The sequence below is a fragment of the Puma concolor genome, chromosome A2 (genome assembly GCF_028749965.1).
Source record: "Puma concolor isolate L17-30 chromosome A2, mPumCon1.1.hap2, whole genome shotgun sequence".
NCBI lineage: Eukaryota > Metazoa > Chordata > Mammalia > Carnivora > Felidae > Puma > Puma concolor.
In genome coordinates this window covers 81,278,719-81,297,389 of record NC_141668.1, presented here as the reverse complement: position 1 = coordinate 81,297,389, position 18,671 = coordinate 81,278,719, and the positions used below count along the sequence as shown (strand labels likewise).

Sequence of the window (18,671 nt, the reverse complement as noted above, 5' to 3'; positions counted from 1 at the left end):
GAGAGAGGGAGACACAGAATCTGAAGCAGGTTCCAGGCTCTGAGCTGTCAGCACAGAGCCCGACGCAGGGCTCGAACTCACGAACTGTGAGATCATGACCTGAGTCGAAGTCAGACGCTCAACTCACAGAGCCACCCGGGCGCCCCACTCAAGCACTTTTCTATATTCAAACAAATAGAACTGGAATTGTCTCAGTGACTGAGCTTGTATTATAGTCTATTTATATTAATGACTTGGACATGATCCTACTAAGGTTCTACTAAGAATGCCAATATATAATTTTTTTTTCATTCAAGGATTATACATTACTGTAAACACTCATGTTTGAAGATTGTCAGAGCACACAGAAATCCTGACATTTTTCTGTACAATATCTCTACAAGTTATTTCATAACTGGGTTGGGGGGGTATTATGTATTATCTGCTTGAAAATATAAACTATCCTTCACAAATGTACCAAATTGACCAGAAATAGAATATTCTCTAAAAGAAATTCAAGATGTTTCTTTATAAGACAAAACCCAAAAACCTCGGCTTACTCCTTTAATAAATTATAGTCATAGGGCTGAACATATAGGTGAGTATTTTCAAATTTTATGTGTAAGGTGATCACTGGAAGTCTTAAAAGTAGTTACTTTGGGTAGTAATGTTTATGTCAGTCTGCCAAAGTCTAAATTTAGATCACAGTAAAGGGTAGCTACATAATTGTATTAATTGGGGAGAGACACTTATTCTTAATGCAATTCCCTGAATAAATTTCGGTTACCATGTTTAGGGTTTGAAAACAAAACTTGCACACGAACCAACATTCTGTTTATAACCATAGAACACTAATGCTTGTGTTTTATTATATAATACAACCAAAATATACATTTGACAATTTTCAATTATTTTAGATTACAAGACTACATTTCTTTTAAAATAGCAAAACTGTAATTGAAAATTGATTGGTAACCACTTACAATACCAGAATTAAATTACATGACTAGCTGATAGATTTTTGCCCTTTCCCAAAAAATCCTCTATCTCAAACTTACCATAAATAATTTACACTACAAAATATTTAAACGAGAGGTATAATTCATGTGCGTATTCCTATCTTTGCACTGTCAATATTGGAATTTTAAATCTTGTTTTTTAACCTCACTTGTAAGCTAAATTATTAAAATGCTGTGGTCATTTACTGAGAAAAATACATCTTTCTATAAAAACATTTCAAATATCACTTTTTTCTAAACTATCCATTCCCAGTAAGGCTAATCACTTTTCCAACATGTTGTCTGCGACAAATGGAACATTCTAAAGAGAAGCCATTTCAGTTTTGATTTTCATTGGTATTTATTATATATATGAAATATAGCTTATATTTAAGTTTAAAATACCAGTGTCTAATTAATGTTCTTATTCAACTTAATATTCTGTGGACATGTGGTTAACATAAAACTTTGAAAGTTTAGTTTTGATAATGTTGAAAAACAGTCACTGGCCACTGTAAACTCAGTTTTTAATTGAGTCTATACAATTCAGCAGGAACAAAACTTAACAGCATAAAAGAACTGAAATATTGACCAAAGGCAGAATTCAAGAGTAAGACAATTTTGCAGGTAGCATATTGAAAATGAGCATCAGTTAGCCAAACATTGGTGAGATTTGGTACAGATTATGATTCCTCTACTGTTGTAGCTTTTGCAAATTTCTGAATTTCTCTGACTACTTTTCCATCTCTTAAGTAATTTGGTTGGTTTTCCAAAATGTTTATTCAGTAATATGAATGTAGTGTTTTGAGCTCTTTGGAGGAAAAAAAGCTTCTACATAAATTAATTACTATTCATTTCTAAGCAAACTCTCAAAATTCCCAATGAATTGAATGTAAATGTATGCAGAAAGGCAGAATTCCATTTAGCAGCATAAATAGATGGAATGAAATGCAGGCAAGAATATGCAAGTTAAAGACATATGTATTCAAAACAGGGGAGAAAAATATGAAACCAAGAATAAGCAGACATTTTAAGACCTCTCCATAGATAGCTGATTTCTTAGCAAACATTTTTGAAACCATGACTATAATTTTAGTTTTCATTATTTCAAGGAAATTTTGGTAAAACCTTCAGTGGTGAGGAAGTATATATTGTGTCTCAGCCCTAGACTTAATACATTCACACTGTCTTAAGTGTTCCAGGCAATTAAAAGGTTAAAAATTCAATGGAGCTTAGATGTCCTCTATCTTTACAAATACACATAAATCTTTGTCCATATTTTTTTATTCTATGACTTTTTGTTTCACTCAATATTTACTCAATATTTCAAATATATTTTAAGCAATTACCATAAGTTAATGTTTTAGATCTAAAGCAGCCCAAATATTAGCTGTAGGGTAAAAGAAGTTGCCCAAACTTTATCTAAATAATTAAGATTAAAAAGGAGCAATTAAAAAATGGCCTGAACATTCGTATTTTGATGAAAACCAAATTTATTACAGAAGTCAATCCTAACATTTGAGCTTCATGTAATTTTCCCAAAGCCATCTCTGCTTTGATCATGACTGTCTGATATACAGGAAATCTTAAAAATAAAACAGCCTCCCATTTATTTGCTTTGAGCTTGCTATGAGTTCCTGGAACATTTAGACCCAGCGAATCCAAAGTTACAGACACTCTCATTATGATATTCAATTAGCCTGATCTCCCTACAGCTTTCTTATGCATTACTTTTAAAGAGTGTTTGTGTCTGGTTCACCTTAAAAACAAACAAACAAACAAACAAAAACTTATTTAAGCTTTCTGTATAGTGAAACACCTACAAATATTTACGGTATCATTTCAAAAGAGGTACTTAACCTCACATAGCAGTGTGACTACTTTGACATAGGTAAGCAAGACAAATAAAATGAACGTAAGATTGAATGTTCTGAACATCGAGTCAGTCACAGACATGACACTGAACTCTAATAAGGTGCCCTTTAACCACACAGGTTCTCAGAGGCTCTTCTTTCAAGATATGCAGCATGCATGATAAACGAGCAATGTCTGCTATTCAGTTTTCTGAAAGGCTGCCTTCCATGTGAGGAAGTGACTAATTTTTCATTTCACACTAAAAAGGGCGTGAAGAGGCAAAACAGAAGAAGGCTAAGGGTTTTGTGTTCCAAGAAGGAAAGGTGAGTCCTGCTTCCACAGGCAGGAAACATACCATACGTATGCAGAGAGGGAAAGTCAAATTGGAAACATTCGAAAGTGCTAACAAAATATGAAAAATGTTTAGGTTAATGCTGCGAGTTCGGTTTCTTTACATGCATTAGGCTTATTTATTATTAAATTACGAAAGCAATGTTACTTGAATTACAGCATATAATCTGAGAAATGCAAAAAGATTGTGTGAAGAAAAGATGTCAAAGAGTTAATTTAACCCTTTCCGTTGTCAACATTTTTGCATTTGTTCTGTTATTCAACAAATATATATCCCCACTCCCCACCACTCTAGTCTACCTAATTCTATCTCTCTCTATATGCATATATTGTTATTTTCCTATTCACTCAAATAAAATCCAATAATCCAATATTCAGGAGAGAATAAAGGCAGTAAATGGAAATAATTTACAGAGTACAATGAAATTTTAGAAAAAAAGAGAGGAAGTACTACTGAAATCCCATTGGTTGTAAATAAATCTGTGTTCATTCTTCCCATGATCTTTTAGAAAATTTACTTTTCCTCAGACTTTCGCTAGCAGTTTGTTATAATGTAGAATTTTTTTAACAGATGGATTACAAATTGGCAGCTACTTATACTCTGGTGACCAAAGCTACATTACATTTCGCCCACTTTATTTGTGATTGTTCTTCCTTTTTATGGGGATATGAGTTTTCCCCAAAGCCAGAATTTATGGCTGTCTTTCTTTCTGTCTCTTAACAAATCCCATCTGTATGCCTTCCCATTAGGATGCAGTATACATCATGGTGTTTCCCTTATTAAAATGTTTTCCCATGTCTTATTAAAATATTTATGAAGCATTCCGTCCCTGTAAAGCTCGGCATATATTCTAAAAACACATAACCGAGCACTAACTTCTCTCCACGAACCTGTTTCTCCTGACAAGTCATAAGGAATGCTGGGAGGAGCATTTATACCTTCAGTAAATCACACTGCAGTACAACGAATGTAACCTCTGTAGTTTGAAATAATGCACCTCTCCAAACTCCTAAACCATGAACCAAGAGTGAACCGGGAAAGATCCTGTTGATAGTGTGGGCTGTGTGCATTTGTGTCTTCCAATTCCTACCGTGTGGTAGCCAGTCCTAGAGCAGAATTGATATATCTGTTCATAAGAACATATATATAGCACAACTGCATGGTCAACTCCATCCTTAACGTCCATGCAAGGGAAATAAAGCACCTTATGACAATATAAAATTTGATGCTTGCTGACCTCAGGTATTTACATGACATAACAAATTCAAAAACTCAGGACATAAAACATTTACAAATGGGAAGCCCCTATTTTGAGGCTAATTCTACTACTTTGCAAGTCCATGTTTAGTTCTCAGAAAACCGGTTCAGATGAATTATTTGCCCTCGCTATGCCATATTCACCACATATAGTCTTATTCAGATTATCGTTCTTGGGTCCTTTGCCTTAGCACAACTCCGTGGAAAGCTCTTATGAGTTCGTATATGGGGTGTACAAAACAGAAGATGCTATTTTTGCAGGTAAAGCATTCTTTTCTTTAAATTAAAGAAAAAACTACGTGTCCATGGCTCTCGGAAGCTCATCCAGGTCTCTGTGATGCCTTCGATTTCGTTTCTTCTTCATCTCCTGCATGTGTTTCCACTTGGGGCCGCCCTTGGTTCGCTGTCTCCGCTTCTCCCTGTGCCACATCTGTTCGCAGTACTGGTCGAGGCTGAAGTTTGGGCTGCTAAGGATCTGGATGTAGTCTTTGTATCTCAACCGTGACTCGGCCAACAGATCCTTGACCTGCCCCTCCTCGTGCTCTGCCCTCTGGGTATTTTCCATCTGTTCACTCTCAATGACATTCAAAGTCAGCTTCACTATGGTGTGGATAAAAGTGTGCTCCTGGGCTTTGCAGTAATACATCCCAGAGTCCTTCTTCTGCAAACTTCGAATCAGTAGCCCGTATTCTGTTTTGATGATCCTTTCATCAGGTTTCAACTGCAGAATTGGAAAAATGGAGGTAATAAATGAAAAGCAGAGAGGGCTATGAGCAAATGAACAGAGGCTCCCTAGGTTTAGTCAGATGAACCTAAGAGATCTATTCCCGTCTCCCTGTCATCAAGCATAATATTACCAGCCACAGTGGAAGACAGTGACAAATTCCACAAAAGTAACAGCCCCCGAAGATGCAGGTTTGCATCTCATTCTTATCTAACTAAACCTTTGGAACATAGTTCGTTTTTCTCCCAGTCTACAGGTAGGAATGAAAGCTATAAAAAACAATGAAGTAAAACTGGAAACTCTCAACCGACCATCTTTACAGAAATTTTATGTACCAAGTGGAATATTAAAAACACCAATTGGTATCTGAATTTCTGAGCCAGAACGGGACACTGACAGTCATCGTGCAGAAAGAGGGATTTTAGCACATGCTACTACCTGTGAAGTAGAAATAGAACAAGGATTCCAAAAGGAATTCACTCTGTCTTCTGCATATCACCCAGTAAGTGAGCTGAGCAGCATATGGAGACCGTAAGTGGCGACTTGTTAAAAGTCTAGGGGAAAAGCATGGATACAGCTTTTGGGATGTTAGAGCTGTAACTGAGTAGGACCATCGTCAGAAGGTTAGCAACATTTAAAGCTGAATTTCCCTTTTTACTATGGATTGAATTTTGATACTGTGTGTATATGTGATACTTTAGATTATGTCATTTGTGGAAATATTTGCCATACCTCGGTATACCATGACCTAGTAATGTGATTTCAAGTGTGAGAAAACTCAATGAACAAAAAAGAACCCCTCCTGAAACATGATGCCCTTTACCCTTTGAAGCAACAGCACTGGAAGACAATTCAAGCATTTAGGCTTGCCTGGCTCCCAACCTGGTGTGAATAGCAAATCTACCTTCAATATAACTGGAGGCGCGTTTACCGACACAAGAGCCCTGTTTCATGTGGAATATTGTTGAGTGGCTCGGCACTACGTAGAATAACAACAACAACAAAGAAGTCTGGAAGATTTCCCAGTTTACACATCTGTCCCTGAATTGTAGACTTTTAGTGGATGGAAATCAAGGAGGCATAAAGACGGCTAAATTAAATTTATTCACAGTGGGTGGATTATACACTGCATCTTTATGTGAAAAATATGTAGGAAAAAGTCCCTCCAATTGTGGAAATATGAGCAAAGGAAAAGAAACATCTCTGGCTACCAGCCCAGTTAACTAACAAGTATGTAGCCAACCACCCTCTGTGCCAGAGAAGTGCAGCTGGTGGGGTACCACGCGAGGCCAAAGGCAGGTCACAGCCCAGATCCCTGGTTAATGAAGCTGAATGGTCTCCAGGCTGCCTTCGTTCTACACTGAATCCACACCGTCAAGGTTTTGTTTGTTTGTTTCCCTTAACTTTCCCCATTTGGTGATTCTTGTGTGTGCTATTTTTTTTTTTTTTTTTTCTTAATGGACTTACTCTAAAGGCCCAGGCACTTAAAAACTCTGTTGTCATTCACTTACATTCACAGAAATGGGGGAGTCTCACGCCTAAAATAACAAATGTGAACTTGAATTGGTAGGATTCGCAAGGGTCCATCTTTTTTTTCAATGTTTTTTATTTATTTTTTTTGGGACAGAGAGAGACAGAGCATGAACGGGGGAGGGTCAGAGAGAGAGGGAGACACAGAATCGGAAACAGGCTCCAGGCTCCGAGCCATCAGCCCAGAGCCTGACGCGGGGCTCGAACTCACGGACCGCGAGATCGTGACCTGGCTGAAGCCGGACGCTTAACCGACTGCGCCACCCAGGCGCCCCTCGCAAGGGTCCATCTTAAGCAGAAATACTAATCTCAAATTTAACACATTACGTACACGTTTTCCTTTAAATAATTTTCCTGTAGGAATTATTCTTCAAATTTTAACTACATCTTAGATCACAAAATTCTGCCTCCAAAGCCTAGGATCTGGTACTTATCTGCCGACTCTGCTTCCTATGATTACTCATTTATCTTCTCCGATGGGGCTTCCATTTATCAAGTTGGTGACAGAGCATATGGTGTATTTGGGGGGTTAAGAGTAAAGCTCTTGGAAGGTTAAAGTGTGAGGTATTATTAGCAACATTATAGACTACTGCACTGTCACTGGAAAGCTGGAGAGGTGATGTTCTGAGGCTTTTATTTTTTGTAATTTCCTCTTAATAGAAAATGGCCTGTGGTTATTAGCATGACAGTCAAGGTGGGTGACTTCAGTTTCAGTTCATCTCTAGATTTCATAACTGGAACTCTTGCTGATGTTTAAGCTGCGCTTAATGTGGCTTTTAGAGAGCTGTCACAGCTCTGACTCACTACTTTTTATTGTTCTCTTTAATCTCCTGACAGGAAGAAATTATGACTTTGATTTCGCACATATGATGTAACACTTCATTATCTCTGCTGTTCTCTTTTTGTATCCTGTTTATTTGTTTAACTCTGAAGTCCAGCTCCCTTCCCTCCTTCTGCGTCTATGTCTGTCCCTACTGGACTCAGAGTTTCATAAACACCTGGCATTTCCTTAGTCCAGTGTGATCCTTCCCTTTTCTTTCTTCCATGGAATGCTTAATTTTTCTTTTTTTTTTTTTTTTTTGACCTATAGATATAAATTGCACTTTAATAAATTTCTTTCTGGATTTATCTAATGTTTATTAGATCATTTAAGTGTTTTTTCTTTGTCAATTTTCAAAAACATGCCTTGATTGAAATAGTATTTCTAATAAAATACAGTTGGAATTGCTATATTTTCATAGGGTTTTTTTGCTATCTAGAGACAGGAAGCTGCGGCCCAGAAATTAAGCGGCTAATTCACATTTGTCTACTTCACGTTCTCCTTCTCTGTACTGCTTGCCTTCCATCCTGGAACAGGATGCATTACGCAGGCTGTATCTCCACAGTGAGATGTCAGCACAGTCCATTTAGAAAATTCAGCTCCTTTACAAAGAGATAATGTAATCTCTGGCCTCTGATTTAAACTCATGGAATTTTCTCCACTCTGAGAGTGATAAGTAAAAACTGCTCCGCTAAATCAAAACCACGCTCGAACTGGGGTCGACTATCCATTTGCCTAATGTGAACAAGGATAATATATTTGGCATTATTAAATGTAGATCTTCAGTGAAGGGCAATTCATTTAACACGAGAAGAGTAGCATGGAGAGGGACAAAGGACATTTAGGTACGAAGCAGCAGGTAAAGGTCAGGGACTCTGCTCTCCAATAATAGCGGCCTAATGGTAATTCCCTTGCAGATAATTTGCCTGTCAAATCTCTCATAGCTAAAGCATGGCATGTGTCTTCGAAGTGACTAGGCCTTCAAGAATACCTCTTTTCTGCAACAAACATAGAAGGAAGACTTATTTAAAAATAGTTCTGAGGCAATTGATTCGTTCTTTAAAAGAAAAAAAATGGAATTTATACATCACTAGCCCCTAGATTAATCTGGTGTCTTAGAGTAAATGTAAATATAAAATGCAAACTGCAATGGTAAGAATAAAATGGTAATAACTAGGAAAATATATATTTGCTGTTTCGTTAGGGAAGGAGTTTCTAAGCATCATAAGTGAGACATCATCGAGATATAAATCTATAGATTTGTCTATGTAAAATATAAAACTCTTTTATGTAAGGAACACACATTTTAGAGACATAAAACATAATAAGTTACTTATGCACAGCATTAAAATGTTCACATCAATAATAGAGTTTAAAAGAGTTGGTGAAAATAATTTTAAAAATTTTTAATGTTTATTTTTGAGAGAGAGAGAAAGACAGAATGCAAGCAGGGGAGGGGCAGAGAGAGAGGGAGACACAGAATGTGAAGCAGGCTCCAGGCTCCGAGCTGTCAGCACAGAGCCCGATGCAGGGCTCGCACTCATGAACCGAAAGATCATGACCTGAGCCGAAGTTGGATGCTTAACCGACTGAGCCAACCAGGTGCCCCTGTGAAAATCATTTTTAATGAATACTTCAATGTAAACTAAGCAAATGGTGGAGCCTGGGTGGCTCAGTCCGTTGAACATCCGACTTCGGCTCAGGTGATGATCTCACAGTTTGTGAGTTCGAGCCCCACGTTGGGCTCTCTGATGTCAGCCAGAGTTGGCTTGAATCCTCTGTCCTTCTCTCTTTCTCTGCCCTTCCCCCCACTCATGCTCGCTCACTCTCTCTCTCTCTCAAAAGTAAATAAAAACATTAGAAATAAATAAAAATAAATAAATTAACTAAACAAATGATGGGTACAGCACTTCAAATACAATGGAAACTGACAACTATGAAGTATGAGAAGGCAAATTCATATACGGTGATTTTGACAAGAAATTAGCAATATACAGCTGCTCATCAAAAGCCATAAAGATAACTTTTCACTCAGTTATTTTACCTCAAAAGATATGTCCTAAGAAAACAGAAGAGCAGAGGAAGATTTAGATATCAGGAAGTTGACCACTATTTTTTTCAAAGAGGAAACACGTGCTATTTAAATAACTTGGAATAATCATGGAAGACTGTGGTGTCAGGGCGGCGGGCTTAGGGCTAGGAAAAAACATGGTATTCAAACTGAATGATAAGGAAAGCTGCTCAAAGCGTAATGGTTAGTGGAAAAAAAAATGGAATAGACATCATTAGAGGCCTCATAATTCTCTATGTGTCACTATATTTTCCAAACCATTTATATTGCTTTTATAATAGAAAGAATGACAATAAAACAAAGACCTATGCATGGAAAAATACAAATACTTGAAGATGTGTTTAAAATATTTTTTGAACACACACACACACACACACACACACACACACAAGAAAATACTCCCACAAATGGCATAAGGTATTACCTCTTCTAGTCATTCAGACCCCAAAAGTTCAACAGAAGCTCAGGGACTGCCGATTAACTTGCTACTTACAGCATAAACATCATCAATTTCAAGAACAGCTTTATAAGGAAGTCAGCAGATAACTGACTCATGACCTCCCCAACAGCACCCAACTGTGAAACAGCTCAGTAAGGAAATGTTCTCCTCCTGGCAGAGAATAAGCTGGTGACAGGCTCTGTGCCACAGGAGATTCTAGTCCCTCCCGCAGGCTTTTTTTCAGTGGGGAAAGATTCCAAACTGTGACCTTCTTGGTAAGGAGCAGAGGACAGCCTGCTGGGAAAAATGCCTCAAGTCTAGTCTGGATTTTGCCCCTTTCCTCAGCTCAGGAAGCAGGACTGCATATCCTGGACAATGTGTAACTACCTACTTACAAAGGTAGATGAAAATAGCAGTTGAAATATTACAGCTAGCATACTTTTAAGTAAAATACACTATTTCTGCCCCATTAAAATTCATGGAGCATGGTACCACCATGACCATATGATATACTGTTAAAAGGTACATTAAAGGAATGCGTTGCCTCTTCAGGAATATGAAAGATGCGAATGGAAACATGAATAGGCAAATGTATATGTCTAGAACTAGGAGACTACCCCCCCGCCAAGCAGAGTACCATAGTCTTTTAAAAGTCAGATTAAATTTGCCATGGAAGAAGCATCATATTTAAAGAATTACTTTTAACTGGTGAGAAATTATCAAACTTTATTAGCTATAAAATTAAAACTGCTGGTTTGGGACATTTAAGAGTAAAATATTACAATGTAACTAAAAATGTGCATGTTAAAATTCAGATTCAATATTTCTTCGATAAAAAGTTAATGCTTTATGTTTCCAAGTTTTATAATCACTTCCATGTCAGATAATACTTTAATATATATTGGAAAAAATGGGGCCCTTAAAATAAACATGTATTATAAATACGGATATGCTGTAATCTTAGAATATATGTATGTCAGTAATGATGAAGAATCCAAGTTTTATTGGAGAAATCAGACATGACAATCACTGGAGTATTCCCTTGGTATTAAGCATGTAGAGTCAACATTTTAATAAAAACATTTGTTCTTGAAGATTTCAGATGAAGAGAAAGATATTAACACCTTAATGTAATGGTAGAACATATCTTTCCATCAATTTCTTATGATCAACTTGGTCCTTCTACTGCAAGGCTTCTCAGCCTCAGCACTACTGAGATTTGGGGCCAGAAAACTCATTCTTGTGAGGGATTCTGAACTGAACAATGTTTAACATCATCCCGGACCTCTACCCACAAGAGATACCAATAGCACCCTCAACCCACCGTCCATCCAGCTGTGACAACCAAGAACGTCTCTGGATATCGCCAGATGTGAACACTAGCAGCAAATTCGCCTGCAGTTGAGAACCACTATTCTCTACTAATGTCTGACCGATTACATGTATTATTTTAAATGTTTATAGACTTATCGAGGAGGCTGGTATTTTAGAGCATTTGCTCTGCCTATTTATATGACAGAGAAATTGAGTGTTAGGAAAACTTCTCAACCTGCTCATAAATCCTCAGCAGTCAAGCTGAAACCATGACCAGTGCTATTTCCTATTTCACACATCTTCCTGATAGAGAGTATCTGCAATTTTTTTTTAAGTTATGTAAACTTGAGAGACAGAAAGGGGAGGGGGAGGGCAGAGAGAGAGGGAGAGAAAGAATCATAAGCAGAAGGCTCTGCACCACCAGTGCAGAGCCCAGTGTGGGGCTGGAACTCACAAAGTGTGAGATCATTATCTGAGCCTAAACCAAGAGTCTGACACTTAACTGACTGGGCCACCCAGGTGCCCCGCATATCTGTAATTTTATAAGTGTATTTTACACTTGTGAGTAATCCTCTGCTTTGAAATTCACATTCTCGGGGCGCCTGGGTGGCGCAGTCGGTTAAGCGTCCGACTTCAGCCAGGTCACGATCTCGCGGTCCGTGAGTTCGAGCCCCGCGTCGGGCTCTGGGCTGATGGCTCAGAGCCTGGAGCCTGTTTCCGATTCTGTGTCTCCCTCTCTCTCTGCCCCTCCCCCGTTCATGCTCTGTCTCTCTCTGTCCCAAAAATAAATAAACGTTGAAAAAAAATTAAAAAAAAAAAAAGAAATTCACATTCTCATCTGTATTTTCTCATTTTACTTTCATAGTAACTTTTGAATTTATTTCGTTCACTTTAGAAAATCCTGGCGCATACAAGCTCAATGATATTACCAAACACAGGACTGCGATTCAATCAAATATCAAATTCTGAATCCTGAGTTCATTCCATTACTCGTTACAATATCCTTGGTTTACTATTGGGAATATTAGAACTCTGTACTGAGTGTCACTGGTTTCTCTTAGGCACTGAAAGAGAAAAATAAAAACTTTGCCATTTACCCTTTGTTTCATGGCACTAAATAATAATACAGGATTTCTCAGACTACCCAAAGTCATCTCATTAAGTTCCGCAACATATATAATTTATCTACCTCACAAAATTTCTGTTGTATGTTTCAATCATATGTATGTCTTAGACTCAAACAGAAAAAGTCAAAAGATAAAGAGAACACCCATACTGCTTTTCCTTTTGCTAATTTAATTTTAACACATCCAGAGTGAAGGGGTACATGTCCAGATAGTTATCCAACTTGTTCACCTGATATGACAAAGATAGGTATTTCTTTCTGTATCCATATTCAACCTGTTTCACTTTGTGATCTAAGTTAAACACAATAGTTAAACCACTATTATGACCTAAGTGTAAACACAGTAAAAATTTACTCCTTACCCTACCGTAGGGGGAAAATATGTGTTCTTGTTTTTGACCAGGGAATTGCTCTAAAATACAGACAATCTATGAGAATGAAAATTTGGAAAAAAAATATGTAAATTTCTTATAAATATTCAATCTAATTTTAATTATATTTTATTAATGTGTCTGTATTAAGTTGTCCTATTATTTTTTTTTTAAGTTTATTAATGCAAGCAGGGGAGGGGCTGAAAGAGAATCCCAAGCAGGCTCTGCACTGTCAGCCCAGAGCCCAACACGGGGCTCGACCTAATGAACCATGAGATCATGACCTGAGCCGAAATCAAGAGCTGGATGCTTAACCAACTGAGTCACCCAGGTGCTCGCTCCTAAGTTGTCCTATTCATATCAAAAGCATTGTTATCTTCCATGTTAGTGAGTATAAATTAGTATTTTCCTCTTTACCCCAAATAATGAGGAGAGCGCCATACGGCACTAAACATTGAACATCTCTCACCACCAAAACTTGATTTAACTTTTACACTATTTCCCTCGAGATGAGCATTCTTTGAAGACTATAACTTACCTCCTCTCGATGCTCATCTCCTGACCGCTGGATATACCACTTAATAGATGCTTGTTGGGATTTAGGTATACATTCCAGAAAGGTTGAATTAAATTCAATGCCAAAAATCACCTTTTCATCAGCAGTTTCATGACTAATGCCTGGAAAGCAAACATGGAATAGGAGATTAACCTTGACCTGATTTTAAAAGCAATGGGAAAATAGACTGATTTAGAACAGATGCTATGAGGAAAAGATTCATACACATTATTAAAGAGAGAGGAAATTCATGTTATAATATTGTTACCGAAGAGTCAAATATTATCTAATAGATTGATTTTTAAAACTCTATCCCTGCATTACAATTTTTATCCTTTCATCAATACATTAACTATTTGCAACCAATTTTTTAAAGTAAGAACTCTCATAAGATCTAACTCTAAACACTGAGTCTTTTTATTCGAGCTGAACTGAATACAACTTTAGCGTCTTTTAATGATTCACCCCTTTTAATTTGTATAAAATATAACCAATTTTGTAGATAGTTCCAGAGGAGCAATTTACTTCATCTTTAAAGAGCAATTCTATCATGAATTGATCCACAGAGCTGACCACATAACATTAAGAAATTTTAAAGTCAAAAAAGTAAGTACAGTGGTCTGTACTTGATAAAATGCTATACTGATGATATTCAGCTAGATGCTCTAATACTCAGAATCTGGACTTATACACATTATCTACCAAAAAATGTTCTCTTTTATTCAAAGAGGGATTCTTAAGCCCAACATGTATTTGCTATAAGATAGTTAATGGGCTGCTAAGGGAGCATTGTCTCAGACACCCTATTCTCGTAAATCAACTGCACCATCTGAAATACATTCCATCCAGAGTAGCCAAAGGCTGTGTCCCATGTGTGATCTAAGATCTGTAGCTCAAATTTGATCAAATAAAAAATGACAGCTGCTCAGCCTGGCCCAAACATGCACTTTTTCATCATATATTCAGATGTCTCAATTCTGCAGATGGGCCTACTTAGCATTTTAGGCATAAACCAAGAGTAAGGCTTAAGGGACCTCTGTGAATCCTACATGTAAGCACACAAAATTATCAGCAAATGGCATGAATGCACATATATCCAATAGTTGGGCTTGCCTTTGAAGAAACTTCTTTTGAACTTGTTTGTGTTTTACCAGCAATGATTAAGTCAGGCGTGCTGACACCATCATGAATTAACCTCATCTAACCTTCAAAATGTGTGGATTCCATTTGAAACTTGTAATATATCCACCATCCCTGCCGATTCAACAGATTATATCTGTGATTTTCACAGTTAATAAATTCCTAATGCACAGAAAGATCCCCAGTGCCAATCATGGAAGAGAAAGGCATGTATCATTTCAAATAACAGATGCCATTTTCTGAGCAAAAGGAGTTCAGGAACAGAGCAGGGAGGTTTCAGGCTGATTGTTAGGTGATGAGGCAAGAGTGGGGGAGAAACTCAATGAGACTGATTCGGCCAAAGAATCGGTCAACTTAGTAAAAGATACATTAGTGAAAATGAAATAGTTGATCGTAGGAAATGCTTTTTCAAGTCAGGAAAAACAGTGACTCTTTGACACGAAGTCATCACTATGTCCGTTCGACAGGAAATGAATTTACTGTTAGCAATAATCTTTGTTTCATTTTTGAGTTTTAAATTTCCTACTTTTAGCAATCTTACTTACAAATGCATCAAAAAGAATGAGTACCTAGGAATAAATTTATCTACGGACATGAAACACCCACACATTGCAAACTATAAGGCATTAATGACAGAAATTGAATAAGGCACAAGTAAATGGAAAGATACTTCATGCTCATGGATTAAAAGAATTAATATTGACAAAAATGTCCATACTACTAAAAGCAATTTTTGGATTCAGTGCAATCCCTATTAAAACACCAATCACATTTTTCACGGGGAAAGAAATAATTCTAAAAATTTGCACAGAACCATAAAAGACTCCGAAGAGCCAAAGCCAGCTTTAAGAAAAAAAAGAACAAAGCTGGAGGCTTTGTGGGTGCTGCTCTGATGGGATCCCTTACGCTCCCTGGTTTTAAACCATAGTAACAAAACTATAGTAATTAAAACAGTATGGTACTGGCATAAAAACAGACACAGATCAGTGGAACAGAACAGAGAGCCCAGAAATAAACCCACACATAGATAGTCAATTATTTTTGCAATAAAAGAGCCCAGAATATACAACAGGAAAAGGACAGTCTTTTTTTTTTTTTTTTTTTTTTTTTTTTTTAATTTTTTTTTTCAACGTTTTTTATTTATTTTTGGGACAGAGAGAGACAGAGCATGAACGGGGGAGGGGCAGAGAGAGAGAGGAAGACACAGAATCGGAAACAGGCTCCAGGCTCTGAGCCATCAGCCCAGAGCCTGACGCGGGGCTCGAACTCACGGACCGCTAGATCGTGACCTGGCTGAAGTCGGACGCTCAACCGACTGCGCCACCCAGGCGCCCCAAGGACAGTCTTTTAAACAAATGGTGTTAGGAAAACTGGACAGTCACATTAAAAAAAAAAAAAAAAAAAAAAAAAAAAGGAAAAAGAAAAAAGAAAAAGGACCACTACCTTACATCATACATAAAAATTAACCCCGAATGGATGGAAGTGTTAAATGTAAGACTTGAAACCATAAAACCCCTAGAAGAAAACTCAGGCAGTAAGCTCCTTGATGTATTTTATTGGTGATTCTTTTAATTTGATGCCAGAACACAAACAACACAAGCAAAAATAAATAAGAAGGACGACATCAAACTAAAAGCTTCTGCATGGCAAAGACCATCGTCAACAAAATGAAATGTCTTCCTACCAAATGGGAGAAAATGTTTGCAAATAATATATGTGATAAGGCCTTAATATCGAAAATGTATAAACAACTCATACAACTCAATAGCAAAAGCCCCCAAATAATCCAATTGCAAATGAGCAGAGAAACTGAACATTTTTTTTTTCAAAGAGAACATAACAGATGGCCAGCAGGTACATGAAAAGATGCTCAGCATCACTGATCACCAGGGAAATGCAAATTAAAACCACGATGAGCTATCGTCTCATATCTGTCAGAATGGCTACGGTCTGAAAGATAAGAAATAACAAGTGTTGGCAAGGATGTGGAGAAAGGGAAACACTTGTGCACTGTTGATGGGAATGTAAATTAGCGCCAGGGAAGACAGTACAGAGGTTCCTCAAATAATTATAAATGTAACTAATATAGGATCTAGAGAGTCCACTTCTGGGTATCTACCTGAAAAACAAAACAAAACAAAACAAAACCTTAACTTGGAAAGATATATTCCACCCCACCCCCCTGCCCCGCCCACATTTACTGCAGCATATTTTGTAACTGTGGTGACGGATGCTAACTTAGACCTATTGTGATTGTTTCACAATGTATGCAAGTATTGAATCGTTGTTGTGTACTTGAAACTAGTATAAATGCTACCTGTCAATTATAACTTAATAAATTCCTTAAGATTGCAAATACATTAGTTTTTAAATACCCTTATTATCTCTACTTTAATGCCCACAGTTGATTTTCTGTCTCTGGCTTTCCAAATAGGTATCAACTACATATATATATATATATATATATATATATATATATATATATATATATATATATATATAGATTTAAATGACTGTTCCCGGAAACATGAGATAACTTCTTATAGTCTACAGGGTAAACATAAACTCCATAGAATTCCATAGGAGCTGTCACAAACCTAGCCCAACCTCTGTGAGGTCTTTCTGATTGTAATTATTATGACTTCATCTACGGTAAAATTTGCCTTTGCTCTTTTAGCGAAGCTCAGATGCTACCCAGCTAAGTATTCTCTCCTTTACCCATGCATTACGCAAACATTCTTTTGTGCCTAGGATACAATTTACATCCCAGTGACAGGGACAAGGTCATCAAGTGAATAAATTAAAGAACATAGTATTTGGCAGTGTTATGCGCTACAAATAAAAAAGCAGATCAGGGAATCAGAGGTAGAACACGGAGAAAGTATCTCAGGATGGTCAGAAAAGGTGTCTCTGAGACAAAAACATTTAATTAATTTTTTTACACTTATTTATTTTTAAGAGAGAGACAGAGAGAGAGAGAGAGAGAGAGAGAGAGGGCAAGCACAAGAGTGGCAGAGGGAGGCATAGAATCTGAATCAAGCTCCAGACTCCTAGCTGGCAGCACAGAGCCCGATGTGGCGCTCGAACCCACAAACCTCGAGATCACGACCTGAGCCGAAGTCAGACGCTTAACCGACTGAGCCACCCAGGTGCCCCTGGGACAATATTTTAAGCATAAAATTAAATGGTGTGGGGGCACCTGGGTGGCTCAGTCGGTTAAAAGTCTGACTTCGGCTCAGGTCATGATCTCACGGTTTGTGGGTTCGAGCCCCGCATTGGGCTCTGTGCTGACAGTTCAGAGCCTGGAGCCTGCTTCAGATTCTGTGTCTCCCTCTCTCTCTGCCCCTCCTCTGCTCACACTCCATTTCTCTCTCAAAAATAAATAATCATTAGAAAAATTAAAAAAAAAATGGTGTGACACCTGAATATGAGTTCTTTAGGTAGGTACGGAGGAAATAAATACAAACCTAGCTGAGGCAGGAACAAGACTGGGGCTTTTGAAAAAGAGAAACCAGTGAGCGAGCCATGCAACAGTGAAACGAGAGGATCCAAGCAAGTATCAGGAACTAGATCAGGCAGACTCTAGAGGCCATGGTAAACGCTATGGGTTTTTCACTAATTGTTCTAAGAAGCTAGTGAAAGATTTTGAGTAAGAGAAGCTGTTATCTGACTGTAGTTTCTGAAAGGTTACTCTGGCTACTAAGTGGGATGGAGACTGACCAGGGGAAAAAACGGAAGCAGGAGGACCAGATAAACGGCTCCGGGACAGGCGTGGTGGCTTTGGGTAAGCGGGCACATCGGGATGTGATGAAGAGTAGGAGCAGTGGTGGCCACAGAGCCAAAAGGACTTATTGTGAGGTTGGTACTAGGCTGTGGAAGAAAGAGAAGAAGAAAAAGATGATGCCTAGCTGCTTTTTTTTGCTAAGCAGTTGGGTGAATGGAGGTGCTATTTATTAATATGGGTAAGTCTTCACTGCAGAACAACGACGTTTAGGAAAAGACAGCGCTAATTCTTTCTCATAGATCATTTGGGACACTTATTAGGCATCCAAGATGAGCTCTTGGGTAGGCATACAAGTGGTCTGGCACACAAGACAGAGTTTAGAACCGGACTAAGAATCTGGGAGCAAATTGCCTCGG

At 37.8% G+C, this 18,671-nt stretch overlaps 1 protein-coding gene across 3 annotated transcripts in view; it reads right to left on the bottom strand.

The window, feature by feature from the left end:
• Positions 1-808: 808 nt before the first annotated feature.
• SEMA3D (semaphorin 3D) overlaps positions 809-18,671 on the bottom strand; it is a 198,770-nt gene continuing 180,907 nt past the window's right edge. For all 3 annotated transcript variants that reach the window (XM_086696799.1, XM_086696800.1, XM_086696798.1), the window contains 2 exons: positions 13,374-13,513; positions 809-5,161 (listed from right to left, as the gene is read on the bottom strand). In XM_086696799.1, the coding sequence (XP_086552925.1) occupies positions 4,736-5,161; positions 13,374-13,513 (566 nt within the window). In that variant the 3' untranslated portion in view covers positions 809-4,735. The remainder of the gene's footprint in view (positions 5,162-13,373; positions 13,514-18,671) is intronic.